Source organism: Mesoplodon densirostris, chromosome 13, assembly GCF_025265405.1.
Source record: "Mesoplodon densirostris isolate mMesDen1 chromosome 13, mMesDen1 primary haplotype, whole genome shotgun sequence".
NCBI classification, from domain to species: Eukaryota; Metazoa; Chordata; class Mammalia; order Artiodactyla; family Ziphiidae; genus Mesoplodon; species Mesoplodon densirostris.
Genome location: NC_082673.1, coordinates 85,129,811 through 85,142,381, shown reverse-complemented (window position 1 = coordinate 85,142,381; position 12,571 = coordinate 85,129,811). Strand labels below are relative to the sequence as shown.

The 12,571-nt window shown below is 55.4% G+C and overlaps 1 protein-coding gene across 1 annotated transcript in view; it reads left to right on the top strand.

The window, feature by feature from the left end:
• Positions 1-8,635, top strand: part of ST3GAL1 (ST3 beta-galactoside alpha-2,3-sialyltransferase 1) — an 87,444-nt gene extending 78,809 nt beyond the window's left edge. Inside the window, exons 5-8 of the mRNA XM_060116032.1 lie at positions 527-706; positions 1,990-2,035; positions 3,160-3,279; positions 5,198-8,635. Coding sequence (XP_059972015.1) covers positions 527-706; positions 1,990-2,035; positions 3,160-3,279; positions 5,198-5,371 — 520 coding nt within the window. The 3' untranslated portion in view covers positions 5,372-8,635. The remainder of the gene's footprint in view (positions 1-526; positions 707-1,989; positions 2,036-3,159; positions 3,280-5,197) is intronic.
• The last annotated feature ends 3,936 nt before the right edge of the window (positions 8,636-12,571 follow it).

The window sequence follows — 12,571 nt, the reverse complement described above, 5'->3', positions numbered from 1 at the left end:
AAGCACAGGCGCCTTCTAGATCCATCCGCTGTTTCTGTGGTCTCTGACTTTATGTCTTTAGACCACTCACCTGGCCTCAGGGAGCCTCAGTGTACCTGGTGTCCAGTAGGAATGTCCATGGTGAAGGGGAAAGAGTCAGGTTCAGGGTCAGACAGGCCCTGAGTTCAAGGCTGCCTCTGGGTTCCTCTGTGTCCTGGGATACATTCTTTGCACTCAGACTTCTTTGGCCATAAGAATAGGACCATAAAGTATGTACTGGACACCGTCATCATTAAGGGTCAGTGATGTGCGTCACTGGACCAGGACGGAGTGGGCCATCGATGGTGGCGGTGGTCAGGCTCCCTCGAGATCATAAATGAGAAAAAAGTAGCAAAAGCCTCTGAGCTGTGCCGCAATCGCCCCCATTTTACAGATGCGTAAGTTGGGGCCCAGTGGAAGGGGCACAGCGCAGCCTCGCGGAGCTGAAGCTGACCCTCAGCATCGGTGCCCCAGTGTGATGCCTGTCCTCTCTCCCTCCCCCTCCCAGGATGAACAAGGCCCCCACGGCAGGGTTCGAGGCCGACGTGGGCAGCAAGACCACCCACCACCTCGTGTACCCCGAGAGCTTCCGGGAGCTGGCGGAGAACGTCAGCATGGTCCTGGTCCCCTTCAAGACCATCGACCTGCAGTGGGTGGTCAGCGCTACCACCACGGGCACCATCTCCCAGTAAGTCCCCTCGGGGCGTCTGGATGAGGGTCACTGCTTGTCCCGCTGCTGCTCCTTGCTGTGTGAGGGCCTCTGAGCCCCCCGCCACCCCCTACAGCCACGCTCGTGCTGTTCCTCCCCCGGAACACCTCCCCTCCCCAGGCCTCCTCCTGGAGGGCAGAGCCCCAGCCCCCCGGACGCCTCCAGACCCTCCGGCTCTTCTTGGGACCCCTCCTCCCATCACCCCGATGCACCCAGAGCTCAGGCCTTCCTCTTCCTCGCGACTTCCCGCTCCCCCGAATAGACCTCCCAGGTTTGCTTCCCCAGACACCCTGGAAACCCCTCGGGAGAGGGAGCCCCGCTGGAAAGGGCACAGCACGTGTTAGTTGTGACCCCGTCCTCGTCTCTGGGGTGCTCCCTGTTGATGGCAGCCGCCGCCCACCCCCGCTTATCAAACCGTCAAAATGGCCCCGGCTGCGCTGGGCGGGGTGGGCGGGGAGACTGGGCGCGGAGCACGGAGCACGTCGGCTCCGGCTGCCTTTAGCACCGAGGAGCTCACATCTTCTGATTTGTTCCGGGCACTTGGCACGGGTCTCAGTGAATTCCCGCTAGTCCTTCTCATGACCTCCAGCCTCCACTTGGCCCCTACGCAGAGCCAGGCTCGCACCTGCCTGAAGAGAAGTGGCTTAGTGCCCAGATGGCCAAAAGCCTCCTTGTCTGAGGCCTGGTTAGGAATAGGAAGCCCGAGGGATTTGGGTGCGGGAAACCGGGGGGCTGTGCTCGGAGGAGGAGGGCAGTGAGGGAAGCGGGCTCAGCCAGGGGTGGAGCTGGACCAGCCAGGGCTCCGCTGCCGGCTCCTTCCTCCTGGTCCCACAGGCTGGAACGTGACTTGTCCCCGAGGTAGATGCAACGTGAGGCCAGGTGGCCAGGCACGTATACCGTCATCTTGGGGGCACGTGAAATCTTGCAGATGAAAAGGGGGCCATTGTGGGCCTATCAGCCAGCGTCCCAGCAGCGGGGGATGGGTGTTGTGGGCTCCGTGCTTCCTGTGTTGTGTGCAGGGCTTGGAGCAATCCCCCTTCTTAAACTTTCTGGGAGAAGGCGGCATAATGCAGCAGCAGGTCCTCGAATGAGCCACGATCGCCCTCTGGTGTCCATAATGGGCCACTGCGAGGAGGTGGGGTCCCTTGGGGAATGAGTGTGCTTTCCCGCTTGCCCCACCTGCCTCTCCAGCTGCCGCTACCAGCTGATGCCCAGGCCGCCAGCCCCCTCCCGCATTAACCACCTGCCTTGTCCTCCCGCAGCACCTACATTCCTGTCCCCACGAAGATCAAGGTGAAAAAGGATAAGGTGAGTCGAGGCTCAGGTGCCTTGTCCTCTGAGCTCAGCCTTGCTTTCAAGGCTCCGCGTGAGGGCAGAGAGCACCATCTCCCCGCTCTGCCAGCATCTGGCGGCGGAGAGCCCCTGGGACCCCGGGCTGGTGGGGGGGGTGGCCCTCCACTTAGAGAGTGGAGAGACGAACCCTGGAGAGGTTCCCTAAGCCTGGCGCCTGGACCTGCAGCACCACCCGGGAGCTTGTCACCAATGCAGATCCTCAGGCCACCCCAGATCTGCTGAATCAGAAACGCTGGGTTTTTACAAGCCCCCCAGGGATTCTGGTGCTGTTCGAGAACCACTGCCCCACAGCATGAGCATCTCAAAGCCAGACCTCGTCACCTGTCTCCATATCTGCACCTTCCCCAGTGGGCCCGGGAATGGGGTTGGCTAAGACGTGGGCAAAGGGCAGAGGGATGGAGGAAATGAAGTGTCCACCACACCAGACCTTTGTATACACTGTCATGTGTAGATGGAGAGATCGGGTTCAGAGAGGGCAGGTAACTTGCCCAGAGACACACAGCTAGTTCACTGTATGGCTGGAGCTGATGTCTTCCCGATGGTGGCTGCGTGACACTGAGCATGTCACTTAGCTTCTCTGAGCCTCGGTTTCCTCATCTGTAACATGAGGAGAGGGAGAGCTGGCATGTGGGGTCATTTTAGGGACTGGAGATCATTCAGGCCCATGTTAGGCAGAACGGGTGGCTCGGTGCCTTCCTGCAGTGTGACAGGAGTGTCCTTGTCCCCCAGCTCATGCTCTTCCCTGGAACCTTCTCCTGCAGCCTCTGTCCCACTCCTTGGCCTCATTGGATTGTAATTCAGATGTCACCTTGTCGGCAAGCCTTCTCACCCCCAGCGCCTTATCTCCTTCCTCTGCTCTGTTTGTCTCCACAGTCTCGTCATTCTTTTCTAGCGTCCTCTGTGTCTCTGTGATTTAGGTCACGGTCCATCTCCTCCACTAGTACGTAAACCCCCCACCCCAAGTGCAGGGTTATGAGTTCCGGTCACACAGGGTCCCCTGAGGTTACAGTAGCGTGTGGCCCCTAACACATGCCTGGTATCCTTCTCCAGACCCCTCACCGTGTCCTCCCCTCCCGCAGATCCTGATTTACCACCCAGTCTTCATCAAGTACGTCTTCGACACCTGGCTGCAGGGCCACGGGCGGTACCCATCCACCGGCATCCTCTCGGTCATCTTCTCACTACACATCTGTGATGAGGTAGGACCCCCTCCCCCATGCCTGCCTGCCCCCCGCAGGGGGTCGGGGACAGAGGGCTCCTCATTCCGTGTTCTCAAGAGGGGCGGCGAGAGCGCCTGCAGTCAGGCAGACCCCCATCCCCCCTCCCGGCCCCGGCATAGCCTGTCTCTTCTAGAAGCTCCAATCCTGTCTCTACGGTGAGGCTTGCACTGTCTCCCACACAGGAAGTTTTGGGGAGTAACCGTGTTCTCTTGGTGTGTGAGGTCCCAAGGCAGAGCCTGGCCCAGCAGATGGAAGCTCAGATCTGATCTGGGGGCAAAATAAGCATATCTTGTCCCCAGGAGTATATTATAATCGGGGGAGCTGTCTGGGGTTGTGGTTTTGATCTCAGTTGCTCATCAGAATCATCTGCGGAGCTAAATGCCGGCCCCCAGGGCCCAGCCCAGCCCACTTCCACCAGAATTCCTGAGGTTGGGAACCCGGCACCCAGGGGTTCCACCGTTCACGGAGGTTGAGAATCAGTGATTTTGCCAACCGTGTGTTTCCAATCGTGGACTCGCCTCACCGTCTGCCAGCCTGGGCCTGGGTTTCCATCAATGATCTGGGGTGCTCGCTGCCCCTGGACAGTGAAGCAGGACGGGGACCGCAGTGCCCCCTGCTTCTCCCCTGGCCCTGGGTTCAGGCAGGGCACTCCACTGTCCCTTCTTGTCACGTACAGCCCAACCCCGCCCTCGCCCCATCCGGCTCATCAGTGGACACTGCAGGGAGGAGGGGTCGAGGGGGTAGCAAGGCCCACCCACCGTCTCTGCCTCGGTTGTTCTGCCACCATCTTCGCCTGCCCCTCACCCCAGAAACCACACCTGACTCGCATCTCCCCACCAAGCCCCTACCTCCAGCTGGCTGGTCAAAGAGCCCGTGGGCCTCTGCCTCAGAAATGCCCCTCCCATCCCTTAGCGCGTGCTCTGGGGCGGGCCTGTGTCCCTGCTGGCATTTTCGGAAAAGGCTGCACTTGCCACGGAGCTGTCTCCTGCCCCTGGTGGGTCCCCGCCCCTGAAAGCTGTCTGCCATGCTGCGGCCCACATAGCTTTCCCTCTCCCTGGAAGCCCCTCCTCCCGTCCCTTCCTGGTCACCTTCTGCTCATTTTCCAAGACCCAGTTCAAGCGTCCCTTGCTCGAAAGAGCTCTCTCTGCTCTCTCCGGCCTCCTGCCCCTGCGTCCTCTGTGCTGAGGGAGCCCCGGCGTTAGCCCCTGTCCCCCACGGGGGCTCGGTTGGTGCTTGTTAGAATTTAGGAGCGCCAGGGGCTGAAACCTGAATCCTGCATCCCTGATTGCACCAGCATCCGCCTGAACTCTGATGGAGTTAATGCAGCACCTGACATAGAATAAGTGCTCAGTAAAAGTTTGTCATGCGTAAGAAGCACTCCCCCCTGCCCTGCCCACCGGACAGTGAGGACCCCTGGACCAGATGGGTATTCGCCTAAGGGAAGACAGGGATCCGCACCTACCGCCCACCTCACTGTGGTCCTCACTCTTGGCCCCATTTTCCATATGAGGAAAGTGAGGCTCAGAGAAGTGATTTGGCACTTGCAGGATGTATCAGCAAGAGGTAGAGCTGGGATTTGGGGTAGGCTGCTGGGCTTCGAAGCCCTGCTCCTCAAGCCTTGGAGAAGAGGTTGTGCCTCCCCAGAGGCGGACCCAGCACCCTCAGGGCCACCCACAAGCAGTGGCCTCCCACTGTGCCTTCTGGCATTGGACTTGACTTTTACTCAACTTGCCTTTGCTTCACCAAGCCTCTGGGAGTTCCAGGCTCCTGGGGAGGGGTTTATGTGAATCCTTGGAAGTGGTGTTTACAGATTCCGGGGGTGCCTGCCGGCTCTCTTCGTTAGAGGGTCCACCTGAAGCCCTGCTGTCCAGTTCTCACCTGTGCTTTGCCCCGGCAGGTGGACTTGTACGGCTTCGGGGCGGACAGCAGAGGGAACTGGCACCACTATTGGGAAAACAACCCATCGGCAGGGGCTTTTCGAAAGACTGGGGTGCACGACGGAGACTTCGAGTCCAATGTGACGGCCGCCTTGGCATCCATCAACAAAATCCGGATCTTTAAGGGAAGATGACGCTGTGAAGGGCTGAGGACAGATGCACCGGAGCACACCTCTCCACATCCGGCTCCAGCTTCTCGCCGGAGCCATTGTGCTCTGGGAACTCGGAGGGCCGGCCTTAGGGGTGTGTCCAGGTGCCCCTCGCAGCCTCTTGCACCCCAATTGGCAGCATCTACTCAGCAAGGTCACCGAGCCCTGCCAGGGCTGCAGAGCAAGTCTCAGAACCATTCTGGGGTGGGGACACCCCTCTCGCTGCTGTTCCGGGCTGGGGAAGGTGGGGAGACTGGGGAGAGGTCCAATCCGAAGATTCCCGCATTCTAAAGAAGAGGATGGTCTCCTGGGGAGGATGCAGAGAGACTCTCCTCTGCGGAGGGGTCTGGGGCCAGGTCTCTGATTCTTGCTGGGAAGTTCCTGGGTGAGGATGACCCCCAGGACGGCCATGTGGGGCCTCCCTCACATGGTAGGACCACCACGCCTCCCCTTTCTGCCCACAGCTGAGTTATGGTGGCCAGGAGGGCTCCTCACTCAAAGGTCTTCAGAGACTCTAAATATCCAGATGTCTCCTTCCCAAGCTGCTGTTCCCTTGAGTAATCAATCTTTGTGTTTATCATGATGGCTGAGAGAAGATCTGACGCCTTCTGTGTGCCTTTGTATTGGCGAGAGAGATGCATGCACTTGGCTGAAATGAGGCAAAAGCCCCGACTTGGGAAAGGGCACCGCAGCCGTGTACTCCCCTGACTCTGTAGCTGGGGACAGTTTTCTAGTTTCCTGAGCCAGCGTCTGAGTTGGAATAAAGCTCGGATGATACTTGGCTCCATCCAGAGGCCCATCAGCCATGGACTGTCCATTCTTATTTTCACAGACTGCTGGATTTGGTGCCCGTCACCTTCCAGAGCTGTGCAGGAGGCCGCCACCAGCCAGCAGTTTCCCCCAGGGGTCTACGCTCTGGGCCAGATCCCTCCTGGCCACCTGTGTGGTGTCCTGGGGGTTGCAGGGTCATCCTAGGAATGTGACCATCACAGGGGAGAAGTCATACCTCATCCTTCACGTCCCAGCTGCTCTTCCTTCCTTGTCCGCCTTCCTGATTATTTATTGTTTTGTTTTTAAAATTCAGCTGACATCATCTGCACTTTGTGACTCAATTGCTCTCGCTTCAGCTGGCAGCTGGGGTGTGGGCGCTCAAAGCCAGTTTTGTAGGAATCCTCAGACTTGGGGTACCGTGGTGTCTAGGGCTTGAGGGCTTGCTGGTGGGCAGATCCTGGGGTGTCAGGTCGGTAGGCTTGTAGAATGCTCTGTGCCTCCTTCTCTCCCAGTCCTACCTTTCTTCTCTCTCATTACGGGCTTAGATTGAGCCTCAGGCTAGGAATCCCAAACGCAGCGGCACTGTCTTGGGGCCGGGTGGGGAGTGGAGTCACAGGCGTAAAAGGACAGGGAGCTTTGGCTCCAGTTGCTGACATTTAATCAAAACAAAACAAACAAACAAACAAACAAAAAAACAGTCCATTTTTTTCTGTCAAGAGCGTTTTCTAAAAGGCCACTGATACTTTGAGGACTTGTGACGGTGTCCTGGTCTGGGAAGCCAGGAGGCTGCCTCTGCTGCTCCCTGCAGCCCTCTGGATAAGTCCTGCCCTCCCCAGCCTCACTTTCTCCCTCTGCAAATGGGGAGGGAGGAATTATGAAGGTCACGGACCACAGATAGCAACGGGCATTCACAAGCATCCCTAGAAGTCACACACCACGTTTGTTTTTCCCCTGAGTCCCTGTATATGAGTATTTTCCTGGAGAGAGGTTCCAGTTTTTATTTGATTCTCAAAGATTCAGGATCCAGAAAGTGTTTTTTAAAAGCTGACAAACAAAAACCTGTTCCAGCTTTAAAATTCTGCAAAATTGAAGACCCTCTTGACTGATAAAAGGCTTGTAAATTGCTGTGAGGTCATTATTCCGAGCATAAATCCTCAGAGGCTAGAGCTCATGGGAGTACTTGACGTGAAGAATTCAGCAAACGTGCTGGTTGGCTGATTAATCCCAGGGACAAACCTTGCAGAAATGGACACTGGTGCAGGGAGTGGTGTGGGCTGACCCCTGAGCTCGCTCTCTCCTTCTCCTGAAAGCCAAGTCTGTTCAGGATGATGGGGTCAGAGAGAGCACCCAGCTTTCCTGGATGTGCTGAGTCAGGTCCCCAGAGCAGACAGGTGTCCACAGCTGAGCTGCACGCCACCTGGGTCGGCCGCCTGGTCCCCACTCCACCTCTCCTTCCCACTAGGCTGTTCACTGTGAGATGTCTTTCAGCCCTTGGATCCCATTTTACAGATGAGAAAAGCACCGCCAGAGAAGGCAAGTGATTGCAAAAGTGAACCAATTGTGAAACAGATTTTGAGCCAAAGTAGGGTGTTCTTGGCTCCACGTTATAATATCTAGAGGTGGGCTTTCCCAGCCAGGCTCATCCAGCCCCTCAAAGAGCCGTAGTCGGTGTAGGTTTCGGACTACAAGCCTCTCACCACCGGGCTTCGTTCTCAGGCTGCCCACGGTGACCCGAGGCAAGCTGTAACCTCGGCCTTCTCACACCATCCTTCCAGTGGAGGACACAGCATCATGCTTTCCCAGAGCTGGGACAGACATCATCTTGTGGCTTAACAACGGCCACCTAACCGAATCCAGCCAGCCATTGTGGCCGGGATTAACGCACCATTGCCTTAAACCAGCGGGGCCCATAACGGGGTAAAGGTGGCTGAGAACTGGACAAGAGTGTTTCCCACGGGGATTTGGCCATCGGCTGGAGGACGAGAAGCACCCACACGAGGAGGCTCTTGCATGAACAGTATACGCAGTTGGGCTCCCCGGGGCTCCGGGATCCCAGCCCAGGGCCCTCTCCACCCCGCGGACAGAGAGCTCCTTGGAGACCAGCCCCGGGCACGAAGCTTGCAACAATCACTGCTGAGCCTGAAGCCGAAAGGCTGAACTGATGAGGGAGAAAGATGTCACCGACATCCCAGACATCTGACTCCCCCAGGGAGTGCAGAGGCTGCTTTCTCAGCTGGAGCAAAGCAATGCCTGCAGCCACAAGACCCCTGGAGCCCCTGCCGTCACCCACCTGTAGGGGAAGAAAGGAGGGTGGGTTTGTAGTAATCTGGGGAAGAGAAAAAAGTTCTTGAATTGATGCCTTTTGAAACCCTGGCTTTATCAGGCATCGTCCAGCAAACCACGTGGGCTGGGCTTAGTGGGAGAAGCCAGATCCAAGGAAATAGGACCTAAAAGAGAGAAGCCAGGTTAGAAGGGGGGAGAGGATTTTTGTCGCGGGGAGTGGGGGTGGGTTCGGGGACTTGATGGCATCCCAGGCTCTGCCGTGGCCAGAAGGACCAGCGAGAGGCCAATCCTACCTCGACGCAATCTGGGCCTCTGGATCAAAGGTGGAATAGAATCGCAGAGAATATTTAGAACTGTGATGTTTGCTTTAACTGTTCTCTTCAAGGCAGCCTGAACCCAAAGGAAAAGTGGAAAACTGAAAAGAGGGCACTCTCCGTCTCATGGTTGTGGTCGGAAATGCTTTCTCCAGGGAAGCCAGAGATGGCTGGACTCCAGCCACGTGCCATCAGGGACCGGCAACTGTCCTCGCTCCTCCAAAGAGTTCGGGGACGTCACTGTGTCCATCATGGAATCTGGTTTGCAGCAGACGTGGCCTCAGGCCACTGGTTGGTCATCCTCTCCTGGGGTCTGGGCTAACAAGTTTTGAGCCCTCCTGGGGGGCAGTCCACGACACCTCTGCAAAAAAAAGAAGAGGGTGTAGGAGGCACAGCGGGCCAGGCAAAGCAGCATCACATAGCCTGTCCTTAGCCAAAGCACTGCATTTCCTACATGCAGCCAGCCTCTGGCCTCCTGTTTCCCTCCCAGACCATCAGAGGTCTGTTCTCGTGTTGAACTTGACCCCGTTGCTCAGCTTCTGAACTGCCATTGTCGCCCTCCTGCCCAACGTCCTGGTCCAGACATCAGCTTTAACCTGGGAGCCCTCACCGGGCCCTGGTAAGGTGGATATGGGTGCACCATCACGTTAGCACTTAACTGAATTCATGTCAAAGCCAAAGTTTCCTGAGCACTTTTTCCTCTTTGCAGTCTTGTTGGGTTGGTTGGTGGTGTTTTAAAATCTGCTTTCTTTGCCCCCCATTGCCTCACTCCCATGTTTTGCAGCTAAATGTTTGTTCATCTGGATGCTTTTTGAATGAAGTTGGCAAGAGTCTGCCTTCCTCAGCCTCTGCTCTGTTTTTTATTTTTAATTTATTGTTGAACATTTCCAATGATCCGAATCAAAGTGAATAAAGAAGAGCTATTTTATTGTTTGGGTGTGTCTGTCGTTTTTCTGTGAGGGCTGTACCTCGGTGCCATCTCTTTTGGTTTCCACTCAGGAGATGTTTTCAGTCCTAAAAAGACGCCTCCTGTGTTAGTGTCTGCCTTGAACCAAGTGCCCAGATGTTCAGGACATGGAGAGACAGCCTCTCCTCAGATGCACCCGTGCCTTCTCCCTGCTGTGTGACTGTGGCAAAGCCGCCCAACCTCTCTGAACTTCAGCTGCCTCATCTGTCCAATGGGGACCACTCTACGGGCCAGCAGAGGGAGTGTGAAATCAAGCATAGATGCATCGTAGGAGGCTGGAGGAGACACAAGCCCGCTGCTCCAGGCGTTTGCTGAATGAAATAGCCCAGTGTGGGCAGAGTTAGTGTCCATCCTTCCCCAAGAAGGCTCGTCCATGAATGGATGCAAGTCTGATCCAGAGTTGGCACAAACTGCCCAATTTTTAAAATAGATCCAACAATCCACTACCAGGACTCTGTAAAGTTGATGTAAATAATACTACTTCCCGATTTGCGTGGCACTTTACAGTTTGCACAGCGCCTCCCTAGGCACCATCTTGAACTCTCTCAGCAGCACTGCAGAGCTGGTGAATGGGTGCAGGCAGCTGAGGGCAGAGGTAAGGTGCAAGCCAAGCCTTCCCTCTCCAGATCTGGGGCTCCCTGCTCTCTGCGGTGACACCTCCCAAGTCACTTGAGAAGTTTGTCTGTGGTGACTTTCTGAAGGCAGCCCCCGGAGGCAGGACGGTGCAGAGATGAACACAGGTGCCCAGGAGTCAGGCTGCCTGGGCTCCTACATATTAGCTGTGTGAGTGTGAGCGAGTTATTTAACCTCTCTGTGCATATTTCCTTATGGATAAAGTTGGGGTGATGAAGTACCTCCCCTATAAACAGGCGTTGAGGGTTAAATGAGTTATACCATACCTGGGACCTTCTCTCATCAATGGTTCATGGGCTTCCTGACCCTCCACTCCATCAGAGACCCATCTTACCCCAAATTTATTTCTAGTTGATATCACATTAGAGCTGCAATGTGGACAAGTGACCACGAGGTGCCGACACATGGACCCCAGCCCCACTGGATGAGCTCGGCCAGGCAGGAACTCTTCACTCCATGGAGCCCCCAGCAGGGAAAGGAATCAGCCAGGGCCCTCCACAGGGAGCCCCGAGGATCTAAAGGCACTTCTTCGTGACCCTTCAGGCACCCGCCAGAGACAAGCCAAAGCCAGACTACTCTGCACCACCCGACCCTTCCCACAAACGCAGGTCCCCCAGGATCTGGTTGTGGGAACCCTGGGGAAATCCACCCGACAACACCCCTCAGGCTGCTCCAAACACGCACTTGATTGTTCAACAAAGAGCTAATGGGATAAAAAAAAAAAAAAAAAAAAAAAACAAGATTTTGTCATTTACTACAGCATGGATGGATTTGGAGGGCATGACTCTAAGTGAGGTAAGTCAGACAGAAAAACAAATACTGCATGATATCACTTATATGTGGAATCTAAAATATACAAAAACTAGTAATAACAAAAAAGAAACAGACTTACAGATATAGAGAACAAACCAGTGGTTACGGGCTGGGATGGGGGGCAGCAATCTGGAGGGCATGAGGTGGGAGGAGAGAGGTACAAACTACTGGGTGTGAGATCGGGCTTCCCTGGTGGCGCAGTGGTTGAGAGTCCGCCTGCCGATGCAGGGGACACGGGTTCATGCCCCGGTCCGGGAAGATGCCACATGCCGCGGAGCGGCTGGGCCTGTGAGCCATGGCCGCTGAGCCTGCGCGTCCGGAGCCTGTGCTCCGCAACGGGAGAGGCCGCAACAGTGAGAGGCCCGCGTACCGCAAAAAAAAAAAAAAAAAAAAAAAAAGATAGACTCAAGGGTGTATTGTACAACACGGGAAATATAGACAATATTTTGTAATAACTGTAAATGGAAAGTAACCTTTAAAACTTGTATAAAAATTATTTTAAAATTAAAAAAATAATAAGTTTGTTAAATTTTAAAAAATAGATAAAAAACCAACCAAAAAATGTCTAATTTCTTTTAACTTTCTACCGTAAGGATCTTTACATGTACACAAAGCTTGAAAGGAGAGAGTATATGATCCCAGGTGTTAGATTCAACGATCCTCAGTGTTTTTCCATACACGCCCCCTCATTTTTTCTTTTCCTTTCTTTTTCATCATCCTTTTTCATGTCCAGCTGTGTTTAGGGATCTGCCTCAGATGTCACTTGGCCCCTGTGCGTGAGGGAGTAGTTCTCTCGGAGCGTGCCTGTCCCAACCGCCCGAGTGTCACCCACCAAGTGGAGGCGTCACCAGGCCCTCTGGCGCCCCGTCCTCCAAATGCCTTTGGAAGGTGGTTTATTTACACCAGGATTCACTAAAGTCATGTCACCAAAGGTCTGTCTCTTCCTAAGCAAGGAGGTCATGTGAGGTCCAGGATGCTGTGCTTCTAAGGGCCTGAGAAGAAACACCACCACTGATTCGTGGGTCCCTCTGTACCCACTGGGGAAGGACCAGCTTCTCCTTCACTTCTGCTTCGTTCACTGAGTCAGCGCCCACCAAACACCTCCGGGGCTCGGGTACTAACCAGCCCTACTTCATCAGTATCCATCTGTGGGAAGATGATGATGATGCATTTTTCCCCTCTCCCCCCGCCCCCGCCCCCAAAGCCCACCACTGGGTCTGTCCAAACTCTGGAGCCCTGAAGAGCAAGACGATGCCCCTTCCACATGTCAGAGTCACAGCTGTTTGGTCATCTTCAGCTGAAGCATCAGATCCTCATGGAATCAGCAAATTCCAGGTAACCTGCTTCTCAGAGAGGCTAGGCACCTCGCCACACCTTTTATCTGTGGTCACGTGGAAGGATTCA